The sequence below is a fragment of the Peromyscus maniculatus genome, chromosome 9 (genome assembly GCF_049852395.1).
Source record: "Peromyscus maniculatus bairdii isolate BWxNUB_F1_BW_parent chromosome 9, HU_Pman_BW_mat_3.1, whole genome shotgun sequence".
Taxonomy (NCBI): Eukaryota; Metazoa; Chordata; class Mammalia; order Rodentia; family Cricetidae; genus Peromyscus; species Peromyscus maniculatus.
Window position 1 is genome coordinate 121,399,813 of NC_134860.1, and position 21,645 is coordinate 121,421,457.

The window sequence follows — 21,645 nt, forward strand, 5'->3', positions numbered from 1 at the left end:
CCCTTACCAATTTGATCTAGTTTACATCATAGGATGAAGCGCACAAGAGAAATTGAATATAATGGGAACTCTGAGCCATAAAATAAGCCCCTAGAAACTTAATAGAGATACTACAGTATTGTATCATACTGGAATGAATAAAAATCACAGAAACTTTCTGAAAAATCTCTTAAAAAATCTGCAGCATACATAGTACATTTTTATGTCACCCATAGGTCAAAGAGGAATCCTCATAGGGTGTTAAAATCTTAACCTAAGTGAAAATAAAAATACCATATGGCAAATTTTGTGAGGTACAGGAAGAATAGTTATAGAAAAATTGCAGCATGAAAATTTTATTTTGAAATATTTAAAATTAATTGTCACAATTGTGAGCACAAAGAAAGGATGATCTAAATAAGATCAGAGTGGAGAACTGATGAGATGATAATACATTCATGGAGAAATTAATGAAATTAAAAAAGGAAAAATTTCAAAAATATCAAAAGGTAATTCTTTGAAAATATCAATAAGATTGATAGAATTCTTGACAGAGCAAATAAGTCCAAGAAGACAGTCAATGTGAGCATCACATAAAATAAGGTGGTTAATAGCTAGTATTACTAGTGTTAAGAGGGTGATCTACTTTGTTATACACCAAATTCAACAGCTTAAATGAAATGGGCTGATTTGATGAAAGGTGCAATCTACAAAGTGATAAAAAAAAATGAAAAAGATGCCCTTATTGCCCCATTACAGAATAAAGATATTAAATAATAATTAAACATTTTGGGGAAAAAGATATTTGCATGGTGGGGCTGGTGTAGGCCTATAGTCCCAGCACTTGGGAAGCAGAGGCAGGCAGATCTCTGATTTTGAGGAGAGCCTGGCCTAATACAGAGATAGTTCCAGGACAGCCAGGGCAACACAGAGAAACTCTGTCTGGAAAAAACATCGACAACACCTACCACCAAAAGACAGTATAAACAAATGGTTTCATTAGAAAAGTCTATCATAACTATGTGGATAATATAATACTGATTATCCATACAACCTCTATGCCCCAAATGGAAAATTGAAAAATATGTCTCAAATCATTTTGTCAAGATTTCCTGTAAACTAAAAGTAGACAGCATTGTTATATCAAAGAGAACTTCATACCAATGTAATTTTTTAAAAATTAACTTTTTTATTAAGAATTTTTTTCATGCATTTTACACATAATCAAAGATCCCCCTCTTCCCTCCTCCCATCCCCAGCCTCCCCCCCAATCCACCCCTGACTCCCACCCACAAGAAGGCAAAGCCTCCCATGCTGAGGCAAGTCCAGCCTCAAGGCTGCACAAGGTGTCCCATCATAGATAGTGGGCTCCACAAAGGCCGCTCATATACCAGAGATGGATTCTGATCCCACCTCCAGAAGGCCCCCCAAGCAGATCAAAGTACACAACTGTCTTGCCATGCAAAGGGCCTAGTCCTGTCCCATGCAGGCTCCACAGCCATTGATCCAACTTTCATGAGTTCCCTCTAGTTTGGTATATGCATTACAAATAAAGCACGTTTAAAAATACCCAATATCAGAATAATTGGAGAAATGCAAATTAAACCACAATGATGTTTTACTACAAATCTATTAGAATTACTGAAATCTAAAAGAAAATGGAAGAGAGGTAAGGGCAGAAGAATAGAAGGACTACTCCAAGTACTTAGTGGTTGTGGGATAGGGACAAATTGGGTCACATACTCTTGATAAACGCATGATTTAAGAAGGTGGTAGATGTAACTCCATAGTTAAGATTTTGGCTAAAATTCAAGAAGCCTTAGATTCAAACCACACTGTATATACACATACTTGAAAGAAATGTTACAGTCACATTGGAAAACAGTTTTATGACTTTTAAAATGCAATTATGTTTCTATTTGTTATTGAATATTGCAGTCCTATTCCAAAAAATGTGTAGCCAAAAAAAAAACAGGACTCAAATATATAAATCAGTTTAATTGACAACTGTTATGAATTTCAAGCCAATACACATGCCCTTCAACCTGTAAATGGACAAACTCTTTTAAATCCATACATTGTGTTTCCATTCGTTTGGCTATTTGTCCCTGTGCTTTATCCAACCTTGGTTTAAACAATTCTCACTCATATAAACCCTTCTCTTTCTCGCTAACTGGACTCCAGGAGCTCCACCCGGGGCCTAGCCATGGATCTCTGCATCCAGATTCCTCAGTCCTTGGATGGGGTTTCTGGCATGACTATTAGGGTGTTTGACCATCCCATCACCAGAGTAGGTCAGTTCTGGCTGTCTCTCGACCATTGCCAGCTGTCTATTGTGGGGGTATCTTTGTGGATTTCTGTGGGCCTCTCTAGCACTTTGTTTCTTCCTTTTCTCATGTGGTCTTCATTTACCATGGTCTCCTATTCCTTGTTCTCTCTCTCTGTTCTTGATCCAGCTGGGATCTCCTGCTCCCACAGGCTCTCTTTCCTTCGACCCTCGCCCTTCATTACTCCCACTCATGTCCAGGTTGTTCATGTAGATCTCAGCCATTTCTCCATCATTGAGCGATCCTTGTGTCTTTCTTGGGGTCCTGTTTTCCAGGTAGACTCCCTGGTGATGTGAGTAGCAGTCCAGTCATCCTTATTCCACCTCTAGTATCCTCCTATGAGTGAGTACATACCATATTTGTCTTTCTGAGTCTGGGTTGCCTCAATCAAGATGATTTTTTTCTAGATCCATCCATTTGCCTACAAACCTCATGATGTGGAAACACATGAACTATGAACCAAAGGCTGAGGGGCCCCCAACTGGATCAGGCCCTCTGAATAGATCTCTGAAGTATTCGAAGGCCACCTGGCCAAACATCCTAATTGTCATGCTAGAATCCCCATCCAATGACTGAGGGAACCAAATGCAGAGATCCATGGTCAGGCCCCAGGTGGAGCTCCAGGAGTCCAATTGGTGAGAAAAAGGAGGGTTTGTATGAGTGAGAATTGTTGAGACCAAGGTTGGAAAAAGCACAGGGACAAATATACAAACGAAAGGACACACATGAACTATGAACCAATAGCTGAGGAGCCCCCAACTGGATCAGGCCCTCCAGATAAATAAGACAGTTGATTAGCTTGATCTGCTTGGGAGGCATCCAGAGAGTGGGACCGGGTCCTGTCCTCAGTGCATGAACTGGCAGTTTGGAACCTGGGGCTTATACAGGGACACTTGGCTCAGCCTGGGAGGAGGGGACTGGACCTGCCTGGATTGAATCTACCAGGTTGAACTCAATCCTCAGGGGAATCTTTGCCCTGGAGGAGATGGGAATGGGGGTGGGCTGGGGGGAAGGCGGGGGCTTGGGGAGGTAGGGGGGGAGAACAAGAGAATCCGTGGCTGATACGTAAAATTAAATTTAATAAATAAATTTAAAAAATGAAAAAAATCTATACATTGGAATATTAGTCAGCAATTTAAAAAGAAAAAAATAAGCTCTGATGAATAGTGATTCATACTTATACAAGATTAGCTTAAATGTATCTTGCTAAGCACAAGAATCTCAACTTAGAAATATATTTAGGAAGCAATTCTACTCACCTAGTGCTGAAAAGCAGGCTTGGCCTGGAGGACAGAAATGCAGACTTGCTTAGCCATTGCCAAAGGATAGAAAGAGGGCTCTTTAGCAGGAACTATGAAGCACTCTATGGAGTGTTGGTATTGCTATATAGAAACTGTGTTTATGAATCTCTATTCTTTATCAAAATCCACTGAGCTATAACCCACAAAAAGTAAGTTTGCTGTAAGTAAAATTAAAACAAATCACCCAGGATGTAGGTAGAATTCAAGAAGAATTTAAAGTGTGACAAATGAATCTAGTTGTAGTTCCATGACCACACTGAGGGAGGAGGAGAGAGACACAGCCTGTTTAAGGGGGCATCGAAACAGCATTTTACAGAGGGGAAAAACAGATTTGTGTACAAGCATTTGTTCTAGATGATCTGTTTGAAGGCAAATCTGAAAATATTTGAAACGTAGAATGGACAAATCTGTAAGTATTTTGGAGATAAATATAACAAAGGTTCTCACTACTGTAGAAGTGATTGATGCCTCATGGGAACTAAACAGTGTGAACTGTTTGTAGCTAGAGTTTTCCTGCCTTGCCCACAGTCAGGACAAATCTTTGTCACCTGCCAGTCCCACAGCCTCTCAAACCCAACCAAGTAAACCCCGAGACTTATTTTGCTTACAAACTGTATGGCTGTGGCAGGCTTCTTGCTAACTGTTCTTATTTCTTAAATTAATCCGTTTCCATAAATCTATACCTTGCCACATGGCTCATGGCTTACTGGCATCTTTTCATGCTGCTTGTCAGGGTGGTGGCTGGCAGTGACTCTTTCTGCCTTCCTGTTCTTTTATTTCTCCTCTCTTAGTCCTGCCTATACTTACTGCCTAGTCACTGGCCAATCAGGTTTTATTTATTGACCAATCAGAGCAACTTGACATACAGACCATCCCACAGCACAGCCAAGTGCAGACTATCTCAGACACCTGCACTCAGGCTCATGGTCCTAATCATCCTCTATGCGGACCTGCTGGGTAAAGCCATGAGGAACCCAAGAACGGGCTCCCACAGGACATACAGAACATGCCACAGCAACTGTTTGTTGATGCTTGTGAGTATTTGTATGTGTTGAATAATCATACACACAGAAAATGCATATTCATACATGTGTATTAATATATAAGCATGTATTCTTTTGCTACATTTATTGAGAGGGATGAAGTGTGGTCCTAATTAGTCTTATCAGTAAAAACCATGTATCAAATATCAGTATAATAGTCTGAGAGACCAGAGAAACAAAAGAGTAGCCACTAATGACTTTTTACATCTCTAGATACTCAGACCAAAAGGGGGCAAGATCCTGTCTCCATCTGCCTTATATTCTTGTCCCCACCTCCAGAGTGTGCTGGGATTAAAGGCTTGAGCCTTCTAAGTGCTGGGATCAAATGTGTGAGCCTCCCAAGTGTTGGTATTAAAGGTGTAAGCCACCATTGCCCAGCCTCTATTATTAACTAGTGGCTAACACCACCCTCTGATCTCCAGGCAAGCTTTATTTGTCAGAACACAAACAAAATATCATACAACAGAGGGTTGAGTAGTGGTGCCTGAAGAAAAGTCAGCACACTTAGTGTTCATATCTTGATGTTAAATGTATTTGTTACTGACTTCTGGGAAGACATGAAACAAGCACTGAATGGCAGATATCAAAAACTATTCTACTCACGTCTAGCTTAGTTCTTAATAAAGTCAAACCTGAGGCCAGTTATTGGGGTGAACACTGGAAGATCAGAGAGACAGAACAAGCCACAGCTATCTCACCTTGCCAGTTCCTCAGCTGGTCCTGTTTCCTCAGGTTGGAAGCCTCTGAGTCCTCATCCAGAATGAATCTCAGCTGAACCGTGTTGCTCTAAAGCCTGAAAGCTTAACCAGTCAAATGCTCAACCAGGCCAAAATGCTTCTAGTTTCTGGTCCTCACGCCTTATATACCTTTCTGCTTTTTACCATCACTCCCTAGGATTAAAGGCTTGCTTCCTGGCATGAGTCACCATGCCTGGCTATTTCCAATGTGGCCTTGAACTCACAGAGATCCCAGATGGATTTCTGCCTCTGGAATGCTAGGATTAAAGGCGAGTGCTATCACTGCCTAACTAGTGGCTTTTCTGTTCTCTGACCCCAGATAAGTTTATTAAGGTACACAATATTTTGGGGAACACAATACTACCACAGTGGGTCAATGAGTTTATGGGCTATTTAGAAGAGCATTAGTAAGTGGTCATGTCCAGGAGCATGGCTGACTCAAAGGTACTAGAAAGTCTTTCCCAGCATAATTAATAGCTCACAAAAGCTGTGTCACCAAAATTCCCTTCACATCTTTCAAGCAGGTTCCTCTTCTCTAGGATCTGCTTACTATGCATATGATTCTGGAAATGTGCCTTGTGAATCTTGGGATCTTCCTGAGCTTCTTTGGCCTTATATATTTCATTAGCTTCCTCAGTCTGGCTTCCTCAGTCTGATGAACCTCCCTTCCCCCTTGAGGAGTAAATACCATCTCTTGAAACAAGTCCTTTGTTGGCTTAATTTTTAAATATGTGTAGCAGCTACTGTTCAATGTCCTTTAATAAAGTATATAAACTTCTCTGAAGAAGAAATAGCTGCACAATAAGCTCTGCTTAGATGAAAAGAGACAGAGATCCTTAGAAATTCCATAAAATGTTAATTTCAGGATATAAGAAGCAAAAATGTGAATATTATATATATATATATACCAAATAAGCAATATGAAACATGAAAATTTGTTCATGTTCAAAGATAGCTGAATTTTAACAGTAATATTATTAGATCTGCTATGGAAAATGAAATAATATACAAAGTACACACAGAAATAAAAACTCTTATAAATAAATGAAGGGAAGGAACAATTCAGTGGTTAAAGAATTGAATGTTGAGTATAAAAGAAATAGAAAATTTCCACTAAATTGCACAAAATGTTGTGAGCAACATAAAAGCTGAAGATAATGGTGAGAACATTAGATAGAAGCAGGACACTTGCAAGACCTCCAAGTGTTCTTTCAATCTTTATTACATGCAAGGAGGTGAGTGGAAACTTGACCACTGAGGTGCTTGTGAATTACCACAAAATCCAGGATAATAGTGCAAGAAACTCAGCCCTGTCACATGAGCTGCACCTGTGAGCATAGGTGTCTATATATGTGTCCTTTTGGTAACATGTAGTCTTAAAGTACTCATGAAAACCTGTTTGAAAATCATGAATTAAAACTCATTGTATAAAAACAGCAACAGTGAAAGTATTGCTACATTTCAGAACTCTGAATGTTCTCAATACAAGGAGAGTTTAGGAATTATCACTGATTAGAGGAGACCAGAACAACCAGCCCTTTATCATTAGGCAATTGTTCACAGTGACAATAAAATACCTCCTCTTGAAACAAGTCTTTTGTTGGCTTACTCTTTAAATATGTGTAGCAGCTAGTGCTCAATGTCCTTTGATATAGTATGTATCAATATGCTCCAAACTCACACAAATGTAATATATAATACCTAATAAACCTTGCATTTTAGTTGAAGTTAGTTCTAAGAGTTGCAGCCAGGAAATAGGCTCCATCACATAGGAAGTGTTTATGTTTTTATACATTGAATTCTGAGATAATATTTGATTCCTAGAAGAGCTAAAAACTTTACTTCTTTAGGGCCTTCTTTGTGGCACTTTAGCCCAGTTGCTGCATGGGTTCTAAGCCACAGAGTCATTGTTCATAGTCCTGGGCCTATGTGTGGTAGACTTGCTTATCAGTAGACATGATCCCTGTGGTATGTATCTTGGGATTCAATTTCTCTACAAGAGATCTGAAAGTAAGAAAAGTGCTACCTTTCCTCATTTCCCCTCCTTTTGTTAAGCATTGGAAAGTATAATAAATTTTCATTGATATACACAAATGCCTAATTGATTTAGAAATATTTTCAATACTGAAAACATTTTTATTTTCAGTTGGAAATAGTTACCGTACATATAAATGCATCCAATTTCTGAATTGCTCTAGGATGCCTTCTGTCTTAGGGTTTCTATTGCTGCGAAGAGACATCATGACCACGGCAATTCTCATTCTCTCTCTCTCTCTCTCTCTCTCTCTCTCTCTCTCTCTCTCTCTCTCTCTTTCTCTCTCTCTCTTTATTTTCCTGAGACAGGGTTTTTGGTACCTGTCCTGGATCTCGCTCTGTAGACCAGGCTGGCCTCGAACTCACAGAGATCTGCCTGGCTCTGCCTCCAAAGTGCTGGGAATAAGGTGTGTGCCACCACTGCCTGGCCCTTCCATGGCAACTTTTATAAAGGAAAAAATTAATTGGTTGGCTTGCAATTTCGGAGATTTAATCCATCATTGTCATAGTGGGACATGGCAGCATGCAGGCAGACATAGTGCTGGAGAAGGAGCTGAGAGTGGAGAAGGAGCTACATCTTGATCCTGAAAGCAACAGGAAGTGGCCTGAGACACAAGGTGTGGCTTGAACATATATGAAACCTCAAAGCCCATCCCCATAGTGCTTCCTTCAACAAGGCCATACCTACTCCAACAAAGCCATACCTCCTAATAGTATCACTGCCCATGAGCTTATGGGGGCCAATTATATTCAAACTACCACATTCCACTCCCTGGCCTACAATAAGCTTGTAACTATATCGTAATGCAAAATGTATTTAGTCCCACTTCAAAAGTCTCTGTAGTTTATCACAGTCTCAACAATGTTTTAAAGTCCAGAGTTCAAAGTCTCTTCTGAGATTCATGCAATCTTTAAACTGTAATCCCCTAGAAAATCAAAATAATAATAAAAAACAGATCACATACTTCCAACATAGAATGGCATAGAATATACATTACCACATTACCATTCAAAAATGTAGGGAAGAGAGTTTAGTGAGGAAATACTGGACCAAAGCAAGACCAAAAACCATCTGGGCAAATTCCAAACTCTATGCATTGTAGATGAATTTCTAAATGGTCTTATTGAATAAAAAACACGGAGCCAAATATAGGGGTGAAAGCCTTAGAGACTTGGGAAATAGGGAAAGCCACCAGCCAAACTTACCTCACCAACTCTGCAGCTTCCAAATGTGAGCTACTTCCTGTCTATTCACTCATTTATATGCCTTGCTTTTCTGCCCTCTCATTGGCTTTTAGCCTAGCTACCTCACTTCCTTGTCACTGCCTGTCTGTAAAGACCTCCAGGTCTCTATGGTTGGTACTGGTAATAAAGGCATGCATCTCCATGCCTTTATTTTACTTTATACTTTATTTTATTTATTTATACTTTATTTTACTTGTCTCTGTTTCCTAGTATGGCCTTGAACACACAGAAAGACCCTGTCTGATAAGTGATCAGATTAAGGGCGTGTACTGCCTGTCTTTGTTTACTTAAAGTGACTGGCTTTTTCGCTGATCTCCAGGCAAGATTTATTTATTAAAGCACAAAAAAATATCACCACAATGCATCTCCATGTCTGATGTTAAAATGCTCTTCAAAACTCCAACTCCTTTCAGCTTTCTCTCTCTTGGGCTGTTTCCATTTCCTGTTAGCAGCTTTCCTGTGAAGGTATCCTATCTCCATCCATCTCTGTCATCTCCATTATCTTGGGGTCTCCAATGAAATCCATTCTTCACATTCACAGCTTCAAACATTGGCATCTCTAGGTCTCAATTCATAGACACCCCTGACACATGGCTGAACTTAGCAGTTTTCTTTAGTCACTGAGAGAGATTCTATAACCTCTTTCTTCTATCCTTAAATCCAGAACCATGTGGCTAAAGTTGCCAAGTTCTGGTGCTTACTGGGGCTGGAACATGCTCCCCTCATTCAATTACATCTTCACCAGCTTTTTGTTCTTGATAGTTACCTTCACTGCCTAAGCTTGGCTGTCCTGGACCTTGCTCTACAAACCAGGCTGGCCTCAAACTCAGAGATCTACCAGCCTGTGTCTTCTGAGTCCTGGGACTAAAGGTGTACATCACCACACCAGGCTCTAAGTGTCTCTTTAATTCCTTAGCTAGGTTCGATTTTGACCTGAAGTCACCACTTCCTTTATTCTACTTCTTAATCTGTTTATCTCCTTGAATACAGGACTTAGCTCCATTCCACTTCCTGGTGCTCCTTTTTTCCTCATTTTTTAAAAATTATAATTCTTTGACTGATGGCTCAGGCTTATTACTAGCTCTTACAACTGAAATTAATCCATTTCTATTAATTTATGTATTGCCAAGTGGCTGTGGTGTTACTGGTCTGCTGGCATTTGCTCCTTGAGTGGCTGGATGGAGTCTCTCTGGACTCTGTCCTTCTTTCTTCCTGTATTCAGTTTGGCTTTCCTGCCTAGCTATAGTCTGCCTTGCCATAGACAAAAGCAGCTTTTTTTATTAACCAATGGGAGCAACACATACTCATAGCATAGAGAAAGATGTCCCATATCATTTCCCCTTTTCTGTCTAATCAAAAAGGAAGGTTTTAACTTTAACATAGAAAAATTACATATAACAAAACAGTTATCAAGAAAAAATTACACATTTTATATTTTTCCTTGCTCAGCTTGTTCCTTTTCATTATAAATCCCCATTAGAGTTGACACTAATAACCACACCACAGAGTCTATATACTACTGTGCTGTTTTGAAATTTCCTCTGTCAAAAGAATTAATCCAAAGCTCTTCACTTTAACCTAGGCAGACACTTTGGACAAGGGCAAAAAGCAGCCACTTTCTTCATCGAAATATCATAAGAAAAATCTCTAGGTAACATACTAAAATTCTTCTCCTCTGAAACTCTTGAGTCATCTCCTCACAGTTCAAATCACTCTTAGCACCACTGTCGTCCATGCTTTTACTGGTATTTCTCAATAAGCAGAGCACTTTACTGCTTTCCCAACACAAACTCCCAAAATCCAAATTCCTCAAAACAAAAACATGGTCAGGCCTATCACAGCAATACCACAGTCCTCGGTACCAACTTCTATCTTAGTGAGGGATTTTATTGCTGTGAACAGACACCATGACCATGGCAACTTTTATAAGGAGATATTTAACTGGGTGGCTTATTTACAGTTTCAGAGGTTCAGTTCATTATCATCAGGGTACGGAGCATGGTGGTATGAAGACAAACATGGTGCTGGAGTAGCTGAGAGTCCTACATCTTACATGCAACAGGAGTCAACTGACAGTCATACTGAGGGAAGCTGGAGCAAGAGATCTCAAAGCCTACCCTCACAGTGATATACTTCGTCCAAGAAGACCACACCTCCTAACAGTGCCATTCCCTTTGGGGGGGCATTTTCTTTCAAACCACCACACAGGATGTGTTTTGGACATATATGAGACCTCAACCCACCCCACAACAGTCACATACTTCCTCCAACAAGGCCATAGCTACTCCAACAATCAACACCTCCAAATAGTACCACTCCCTATGAGCTTATGGGGGTCAATTATGTTCAAACTATCATACCTTCTAAGGCACTCACCAGCAGTTCAGGGAGAGGATAATCCCTTCACATTGCCCTCCTAAAATCCATCAGGAAGTGATGAACCAGTGACAGTGGCTTGATTACTCTTTTATAAAATCCTTTCTGTATCACCATAGGAGTAAAGAGTTAACTCATCCAGGAGACTAGGTCTCAGAGTTCTTCCTCGGGACAGAAGTATTGATTTTATGTTTCACTGCAGGCTGTCTTCTTTCTCCGTAACTGACATCACCATGGCTGAGCCTGCAAATAATGAAAGGAACTTTGCACATGTTGTTCCCACTGCATTAGCTGGGTCTTATTTTGCTCTTCTCTGACATTTTTGTTTCGTGTGTTTGTTTTCTCTTGACTCTTTAGAACTTATTTGAAGGTCAATGGACTTGTTCTCAAATATGCTGAATTATTTATTTAAATATTGAATTTCAGAGTTATGGAAATTTAAGTTTTAGAAAAGAAACAACAGAACTGTTTATTCCGTAGAGTCAGGCTTGAAGGCTACTTTTCTGGCTAGGACTTGATGTAGCCATGGGCTATCTAAAATCACCTTTAGACATGAGAAATGTGAACCTGTTTCTAGGTCACATGGATTAGGGGTCACACTCTGACTCACAGAAATGTGTTATCATGATGGGAAAGAAGTTTGGAGGCGATTCTCTGAACAATGTAATACATGAAGTCCTAACATTTGCTTCTATAAACGTGACATGCTCTTGCCTGGAAATAATGTCTTCAAGGTGGAATTTGGTAAGAAGAAATCATGCTGTAATAGAACTTGGGTCTCCCAGGGCCACTGTGAGGAATAAACTCCTTAGAACTTTGCTTCCACAGATGACCCTTGGGGTCAGTTTGGCATAGATTATATCTTCCTATTCTGTATAAGTTTCCTTTATTTCTCTCTGTTTTTAATATCCTTCTTTAAAATTTTGTATCTTTAACTCACAAAAACTATCAAATGTTGGCTATCTCTAACACACATACACATCTTTAAATTAGGATATAAGGTGTTCCGTGCAACGTAAAAGAATCTTGGGTTAGTCATTTTATTCTTAAATCAATCACTAATGCCATAGTTATTTAGCTTAGCTTCTGAGTAAATTCTATATCCTTTGCTGTTGATATGCCCTATTTTTTTTATTGTCTTTAACCATCAGAAATGGCTCAAATGAAACTGGAAAAGTAGCAATACATATAGTTCACCTAACACATTAATACCATTAAAAAGTCAATACAATGATAAGATTCTTTACCAACTGAAAGAAGCTTTCCACTTCAAGAATTTAGCTTAACAGTGAATGAAAAAAAGAAAATAAAAGGAAAGGAAAGGGCATGATTGGTTCTGGGTTTCAGCACTTGAATGAAAAAAAAAATAAAAAGGAAAGGAATGTGATTGTTCCTAGATATTGTGAAAGAGAAAGATTATTTATAGATAGAAGGGCATAGACAGAATCAGAGACATCTGGGAGAGTCCCTAGATGTGTCCTTGAGCCCTGTGAGGAGATGGGGGAGGTGAGGGGAGAGAGAAAGGGGGAAATCAGTTGTAGCAGCTAGGAGGCCTAAAGAGAGTAGGTGAAAGGGACCAGGAAACCAAAATAGGTGGATTGTACAGGGAAGGGCAGCTGGTGGAAGGGCAGCCCAGGTCCTGGGTTGGAGAAGGTTAGGGTAGGGTTGTATGCTAGCCAAGAGGACCCTGTAACAGGTGGGGACTGAGGGATGTAGGGAGGACCAGCAGCCAGTTCCACTTTGATATGTTAAATAGCCACCTCAGCAGTTTGTCCCAGATTTAAAACCTAACAAACAGTTTTATAAGTAGACTGGATGTTGGACAGGCATAATCTCTTATGCAAGAACACACACATAATAAATAAATAAATAAATAAATAAATAAATAAATAAATAAATAAATAAATACTAAATAAATAAATAAATAAATAAATACTATCTTAAATATAGATACAAGTTAGATTTTCTTAAATAAAACTAAAATGTTCAACTAAAATCCAAAGGCAATATGAAAGCAATTCTTATTCTAAACAGAAAAAACACACAAGCTCTGAGCATTAATAGCAGAGGAAGTGACTCTGCTAGGAACCACTCTGAGTTGGAAAGATGATTCATTACAATTTTCCCTAATATAATACTTCTGTGAATTATTTGGGAATTTTGTACAATGCACAATGCACATCAATCATACTTGATTTCCACTCCTCCCAGGTCTACCCTCCCACCCTTGCATACCACCCCCACCCCACCCCACCCCACCCAAAAAAAGAAAAAGAAAAATACAAAAAAAAAGAACACAAAGTGATACATGTGAATAAAATGAACTTAATTAGAGTTGTTCTGAAGATTATTTTGGATAAGTTCCATAGAAACAGAAACATGTACATAGACTGGATCCCATGAAGAGGAATTTTAATCTTCAGCCAGTCATAGGTTCACAGTCTGATGAACACAATGGGCAGCCCCTGATCCATGCATTCTGAATGACCTTCTGGATGCTCTCCTACCACATCAAAAGATTGTTGATATGAGGTTATATAATTTCAGACATTAAGACATAGTACTATTATTATCTTGAGTATGTAGGCATGTGCTCCCTACAACCCATCAAAACGATTCAACTTCCCAGGCCCAGTTAAAGGTCAAGGGAGGTCAGAAAGTGTCATAATTTATTCCCAGAAGTTATAAACTATAGTCCTCCACACAAGGTGACAAACATTGATGGATGACTACCTCAGTAATTTCTATCATATCCACTTGAGTTTGAAATCTGTAAATTCTTGGACAAAGAATTTTATGTGATTTGAATTTAGGGCTGTCTGATGAACAGACAACAAAATCATTAATATGCTTTCTCAAATAGGACTTAATAAAGCCTGTATTCATAACCATTTAAATATCACAGCCTAAAAGCAAAATGATAATTGAGAACAGGGAGGACTGAGACAAACTAATGAGGATGTGGCTCTTCTCTTTTTGACTATGGATCCAAATGTCTTCATTAAGAAACACAATGCATTGCAGCCTAATACCTGTGGTGGGATGCCTCGCACAGCCTTGATGCAGGGGGAGAAGCTTGGACTTGCCTCAATTGAATATACCAGGCTCTGCTGACTCCCCATGGGAGGCCTTACCTTGTCTGAGGATGGAATGGGCAGTAGGTTGGGGGGGGGCGGAAATGCTGGGGGGTGGGAGGAGGGAAGAGAGAGGGATCTGTGGTTGGTATGTAGAAATGAATAAAAAATTTGTAATTAAAAAAAGAATCATAGTGCACACTTTAATGTCTATGCCATTCCATGGTGATAATTAATATATGCATAAAAGAAATATCAGGATTAGAACTAGGTGAGTGAAGGACACACGCATGCTTGCCTGGGGCAACTTGCCCTGGGTGGGTAGAAGAAACCATGGGTCTTCCCAATGCCTTCTGGTGCCAATAGGTTGGGTGCCATTATGGTGTGCAAATATATGGTGGAGTGTGGGAGAGAGAGGGGGCAGAATGGTTCATGTCCTGTGGAGAGGGGTAGATCTAAAGAGGTGAAAGTGGCGAGGAAAGGGATGATAAGGCCTGCCTATCACCTGGGACCATGATGATGTCTGGGCCTGGGCTGCTGCCAAGGGCCATGTCTGGTTGAAGTCCATGACTTCTGTTATCACCAAAGACTATTTTTAGAATAGGGCTGCACAGAATTGGCCCACCCTTCACTGGCTGCAGTATTCTGTAAAGCAGGCCCTGCACCTTGTCTGGGCACCACAATAGAGCTGACCCTGTGGACAGGAGTGGTGGTGGTGGTGGTGGTGAACTGACCCCAAGAATGTCAACATAAGAGAGCTGGTCTTGCTCTCATCTGCCTTGTGGTGGCATGGGTGAGGGAGAGATACCTTACCCACCTCCTCTTACCAATGTGGCAAGTGGAAGAGTTGGCCTTATGGACATGAGGATGGACGGCCTGGTCCTGCCTCTTACCAGCTGCCACACTCAGGAGAGTGGGTCCTGCACCTTGCCTGGGTAAAACAGTAGAGCTGGTGGGTGTGGGTGCAGGTAAACTAACGAGGGTGTGAGAGCAGGAGAATTGGCCCCACCCCTTCCTGAGGGCAGCACTGGGTGAACTAGCCAGGAGCAGTGCTGGAGAGCTTGCACTGGTGTTAAGGATGGTGGAGAGCTGGTGAGGTGACCAACCCAGCTACCATCCAGGCCCAGAAACAGGGCTATGAGTTGACTCACCTCAACATCTATCCCATCTATGACCTGATGAAGCATATGAAGGGGCTGGTCCTGCAGATCCAAAGCTACAAAATTTCCATGATGTAGGGCAACAGTAGGATATCCAAGAGGAGTCCTGGCGAGGGCCTAATATATAGTATAGCAGAAGCAACACCACCACCACCCTTAAAGGTTCTTGTTATGATAAGCCCTTCCTTGGTTAAAAAAAAAAATCTGAGTCTCACCAGATGTTGTTGATTTCTCAGGCCATGGTACTTGTGACTGCGGCAAGTGCAAGTGTGACGTGGGTTGGTCTGGGGAAGCTTGCCAGTACCCAACCAAGTGTGACCTGACAAAAAAAATCAGCAATCAAATGTGCAGGAATTCTCAAGATGTTATCTGCTCCAATGCAGGTAAGAGCTAAATCCCTGTACAGTTCTTCATTAAAATAATCAAATTTTGGATTTTAATGGAATTTTATAGATGTAGAAATGGTACACATCTGAATGAGACTACTTTTGAGTATGCATTTTAAAAGTGAAATTTAGATAAATTGATACAGAAAAGGATACCATCTTGCTTGCTGAGTCTCACTAGTTTGATACTCTCCAGCTGTTTATGATGCATCCTTCAAGCAAGGTATTCACCAGAAATGAAGCTGGGTGATGTTTTGTGTGAATGGAAAGGAGTGATGTTGAGTGCTGGATTAAAGTGTTGATTAACACTTACATGACTGACTTAATTATTTTATAGTAGAGATTAAGAGTGCTTTGAATTTACACCTTAGCAGCAATGGAGCTAGAATTTTCAATCTGATGGAAGTTTCAGATACTGAGTATGAACCTCCTTGAGGATATAATGATAGCAAAGTTTTTTGTTTGTTTTGATTTTGGTTTTTTGTTTTGCTAAATATTTGTGTATTTCATAGGAGTTACATAGAAATATTGCTTAGGAGTTAGAGAGAAGCTGTTAAAATATTAGCAAAACCTCATAAAACAGAACAGTTGCAGTTTAGAGTGAAGTGGTAGTTAGATGCTGTAATTGTAACTAAATTGCCTTAGCATGTGTGCACATGGAACCTCAAAGTCACTTTTTCTCAACTATATTGAACCTGAACATCCAAAGGAAAGTACTAAAATTTCAGTGCTCATGTGCTGCCCTGGAGGTTCAGCTTCAACTGTTTTGATATAGTGTGAGCTTTGGTTGCTGTTGTTGTTTTGTTTTGTTTTTTCAGAGCTAGAAGATTTATTTTTCAGTGACTGTGAATGCGTGAATCATCTTCATTCAGTTAGTGGAGAGTTGTTTGCTGTCAGTTTGTTTGATATTCTGTTCTGATGGCTTGTTCTTGTTTCTACACCAGCAAGAGAGGTATTGCAAATCAGAAAGCTTTTTCAGCAACTCCACAGCAAGCAAATATGCATAACCAGCTATGAAGAGCAGCTATTTGCCTATCGTCCTTACTTTAATTGTTGGTTTGGGTTTTGAGGCCATCTGTGTGATCAGATCCAGAGGTACAAGATTTGTTCCACATGGTAAAGGCAAGCCTTTGACTATTTAGACAGACATCCCACCCATGAAGCTTGCATTATTGTAAGCAGAGCAGGGACTTTTCCACAGTTTGATTGTGACAAATTGCTTAGTGTAGACTAAGCTCAGTAAGGTTATTTTGATAATGGAATCAGTGCTGTATGCAGAGCCAGGGGTGTTAGCATCTATTAGGCCAGAATGAGCAAACTGAGCAGTTAGATCAGACTATGTTCAAGACAGTCTCTTCAGCTCTCTGCCTACTGCAGTCTTTTCTTTGCTCATAGTAATTCTTTGACTCATAATCACCCACCAACACACACACACACACACACACACACACACACACACACACACACACACACACGTACAGACATACAAATAAAATATACATACAAACACACACACATACATAAATACACACACATACATAAATACACACACAAACACATATACACAAACACACACAAATGAATGTTATTGAATCAAAAGATATTTTAGGGAATATGACTTGGCACATTAATATTACATGAAAGAGAAAATATGCAGAATTGCCCCCCCCACACTGGCTTAAGCCAAAGTCTTATTCTTTGGGTGGTCTGGAACTCACTATACAGAGGAAGCTAGTTTCAGTTAGCCTAAGATCAGCCTGCTTTTGCTTTGCAAGTGCTGGGATTAAAGGTGCACATTAACATTCCTGGCACATCCCTATACTACAGCCATCCTCTTATTCTTTTTCTTTTTGAGGTATATGCGGTTAATGTTGTTGTTGCTGTTTTGAATTTTTTGAGGCAAAGTGTCATTGTGTAGCTCAGGCTGGCTTAACTCTCTCTCGAGTCCTGATTAGATTCAAACTTAGTGTGGTCTTCCTGCCTCTGTCCCTAGTACTGGGGTAACATAATGGGCCATTATGCTCACTGTCTTAGTTAGAGTTTCTATTGCTGTGAAAACACACTGTGACCACAGCAGCTCTTATAAAGGAAAGCATTTAATTGGGGTGCTTGGTATTAGTTCATTATCTTCATGGCAGGGAGCATGGTGGCATGCAGGCAGACATGGTGCTGGCTACATCTTGATCAGAAGGCAACAGGAAGTGAACTGTCCCATTGGGTGTGATTTGAGCATATAGGAGAACTCAAGCCTGCCTCCACAGTAATATACTTTCTCCAACAAGACCACACCCACTCCCAAAGACCACACCTCCTAATAGTGCCACTTCTTTTGGGGGCCATTTTCTTTCAAACCACCACACCTACTGTCCATTTATCTATTTTCTTTAATGAAATGTTGCCCAATTTGACCTTTGTGGTGCCTTCTCACAACATCAATATATTTATTTATTTTCCCAATTCTATACTACCTACATCTAAAATTGTTTTTGAAGAATTGTTCATAGACATAACTATACAAAATAAATGTACAAAAACAAAAAACAAAAATGGACTTGGTTAAACTTCACATCCATCTACCCTAACTCCCCCCAACCATGCCTCAGGTTAGGGGTCTAGTCAAAGCTATATTCATGTTACATGGCTTCCTTTTAATCTTGTTTTAGGATGCTCATGTCACTTACTTGAAATACAATTGAGATTATTCATTTGTTTACTTTTATTTTAGGACTTTTTCGTTAGCCTCTCTTCCATTTATTATTATTAAGTTTATATATAGAGGATGAAGAGGGGTCCAACGTCAACACTATGTAGAGGGTATACTCAGAGATTCATCACAGTCTTTAGCAAAAGAGAATCTCTCCCACCTGGGAAGTGTTAGCTTTGGAAGAAACTAATTGCTACTTTGGGCTTTCTCCCCCCTCCACCCCTTGTGCCATCCTCCCTCTTTAAGCATTATTTTTTGATGTTGAGTTTTGTGCGGGCAGTGTATGCACAGGAGTATGCAAGTGTATGTGCCTATGCAGGTATATAGAGCCCAGAACAATATGCTGGATATCTTGCCTTAGTGCCTTAACAGGATCTTTCACTGACTGGGAAGATTATCAATAAAACCATGCTGTCTGTCCAGTAAGCTCCTAGGACCACCTTTTTCTCTCTCCCAGTGCTGAAGTGATAAACACACAAAACTTTGTCTGGCTTTTTACATAGATGCTGGGGACTTGAACTCAAGCCCTCATCCTGTAGAGCAAGCACACTTACCCACTGAGCTATCTCTCCAGAACCAGGATTTTTCTTTTATCCTTCACATACAAGGCAGCAAGACCACTGCTATTTAGCAGTCAGCCTCTGACACTCAACTCCACATGAGAGTTGAGTATTTGAGTCTTTTCTATTCTTTTCTCAACAGCTTAGTACTGAGTTTTTCTGTGCAATGCTATTTACTCAGTGTGCCTCCTATACTTAGGCATTTAGAGTTTCTATTATTTGGAAGTTATAAATAATAATCCATGGCATTATTTGGCTTATCTGCATTTTCTTCCTTTTGGAGATCTTACTATCAGGATAAATATCAGGAGCGAGATTCGTAGGCCAAAAGGAAAAGTTGTACTCAAATTTACATTTAATGCTTGCCTTCACATTTTGTCTTAATGTATAAGTCTTTTGGTTTCCTTTAACAATCTTGTTCTCACCCACTTCTCCTTTAACAATAATTTTCACCAGCCTATTTCATTACCAGCAACTCCAGATTGTATACTTCCCTGTGCTGGCTAGTTTTGACATGCTGGAACAGAGGGAACTTCAATTGAGAAAATTCTTCCATAAGATCTGGCTGTAAGGCATTTTCTTAATTAGTGATTGATGGGGGAGGTTCCTGCTTATTGCACGCAGTGCCTTCCCTGGGCTGGTGATATTGTGTTCTATAAGAAGGCAGGGTGAGCAAGCCATGAGGAGCAAGCCAGTAAGCAGCAGTCCTCCATACCTCTGCATGACCTTCTGTATCCAGGTTCCTGCCTTGCTTAAGTTCATGTCCTGACCTCCTTGTGATGATGAACTATGATGTGGAAGTATAAGACAAATAAACCCTTTTCTCCCCAACTTTTGGTCATGATGCTTCATCACACAGATAGAAACCTTAACTAAAACATCTCCCTTAGTAATTCTGTCTTTTCTTATAATTTGATTCTCTGGAAGCAGTTTGGGTATAGAAGAGGAAGGGGCGGTAACTCTTGTGGGGCATAAACTGAAAGGCATGTTTAGAAGGAACCAAGAACAAAACTTCCAGAAGCTTTCTCTATATCAGAACCAGAAAGGTGACAATGTTCAGAGCAAGGTAAAGCCTCAGCACCTTAGAACAGAGGGAAGATTGGTATTCAAATCTGGTAAGTCATCATAGAGAGAACCAGCTTTGTTAGGCAGCAGGAAAAACTAGAGCTAAAATAATCAAGTACAAATCTACCAGTCCTAGCGTGTGATTGACTGGCAACCAAGAGTGAGATGTAGGACGACACAGCAGGAACACAGGAGTCTGGCACTTCTGCTTGGGCTCCCATCTGCCATGTCTTGGAGGCTCAGATGTGATTTCTGCTGGATGGTGAGACAGGAAGTCTCTAAGCTGTTGGAGACTTCCCACTTTGGTGAAGAATGGTTCACATGTGTGGATGGGAATGAGCCTGCCAGTAAAAGACATCAGTGAGGAGTCATGAAACTTGGAGGCAGTATCAGTTCCTGCCCATATTTCTGGACGGAAATTGACTTGTGTGTTTGCATCTCTCACCAAGGTATTCTCTGCTGCCAAACCATGGCAGGCTCCTGGTATTCTAGGACAATCTAAAATCCTTAGCCAATATTCAATTCTTTATCTCTGCCACATGTACTCATTATACCCTTACATCCAAACCCATCAGACTCTTACCTATTCTTTTATTTTTCACCATAATTATCTACTAATTTTTCTTATCATCACAAATTTTCTTGGCCTTTCAATTCACTTATTGGATTTTTTTCCATTTATCAGCAATAACTTAAGAATTGACTTCTTCCTAATGCCTTTCTCCTCTTGCAGAATCAATCATTTTTGTATAACACTTACTTTGAAACTGTTATGAATGTGTTTCTGTTGTGTAGTTTCTGGCATTGTATGTTTATAAAATATGGAGGTGTACATTTATATCATCTGCATTTTCTTTCTGCAAATCTTTGATTTATGTAATTTTCTTTATCTTATTATCTTCTATAGTACTTTGACAGAAGCATAATAGGTCACAAGAAATCTTAATGACTAAATATGTAGGTGGCAGAGAAACAGAAAGGAGAGATGTGAAAGTAAAAGAGAAAGGTGATAATGAGGGAAAAAACAAATGAAGCAGTACCAAAAATTATAACACTATATTTTAAGTAATATGTATAAATTAAAATAAGTTTCAGGAAAAAATAGTACAAGAGAATTGAGTTTAATATATGTCAGATTCATAGACGTTCCCTCAAGGTACAAAACAACAAAGTCAGATTCTGCAAAAATCACTGTTTATTTGTGATTTTATGAGAAGGGGCCTTACAGATAATAGCAACTTACAGGTGATTTGGTTAGCAGAAACATGTAGAAGGCATGATAATAAGAATTCTGTCATTTGCTTCTCAGCACCCATTTTTCCCAGTTTCAATTCATGTTCCATGTGACAACAAGAATTAACTAATCCAGATGTATGTCTTTTCTTGTGGCCCTTGTGAAAACACAGGTGTTGGAGATCCTTAGCATCAGCTACATAGTTTCTATCTAGCAATTTTGTTCATTTGATGCTACTTTTGAGTCCTATTGTATTTGTTCTTTAACCACTGAGGCTTTGCTTTTGTGTCTTATTTATTTATTTATTTATTTATTTATTTATTTATTTATTTATTTATTTATTTATTCATCTATTTATTTATTTGACTTAGCTTAGCTCTCAGTTCTCAGCTACTTCCTCAGGACCCTCTCTCTGACCTC

The 21,645-nt window shown here is 39.7% G+C and overlaps 1 protein-coding gene across 1 annotated transcript in view; it reads left to right on the forward strand.

Annotated features, from left to right (window-relative positions):
• Positions 1 to 21,645, forward strand: part of Itgbl1 (integrin subunit beta like 1) — a 249,211-nt gene that overhangs the window by 106,399 nt on the left and 121,167 nt on the right. The window contains exon 3 of the mRNA XM_006978782.4: positions 15,513 to 15,659. Within this exon, the coding sequence (XP_006978844.1) occupies positions 15,513 to 15,659 (147 nt within the window). The remainder of the gene's footprint in view (positions 1 to 15,512; positions 15,660 to 21,645) is intronic.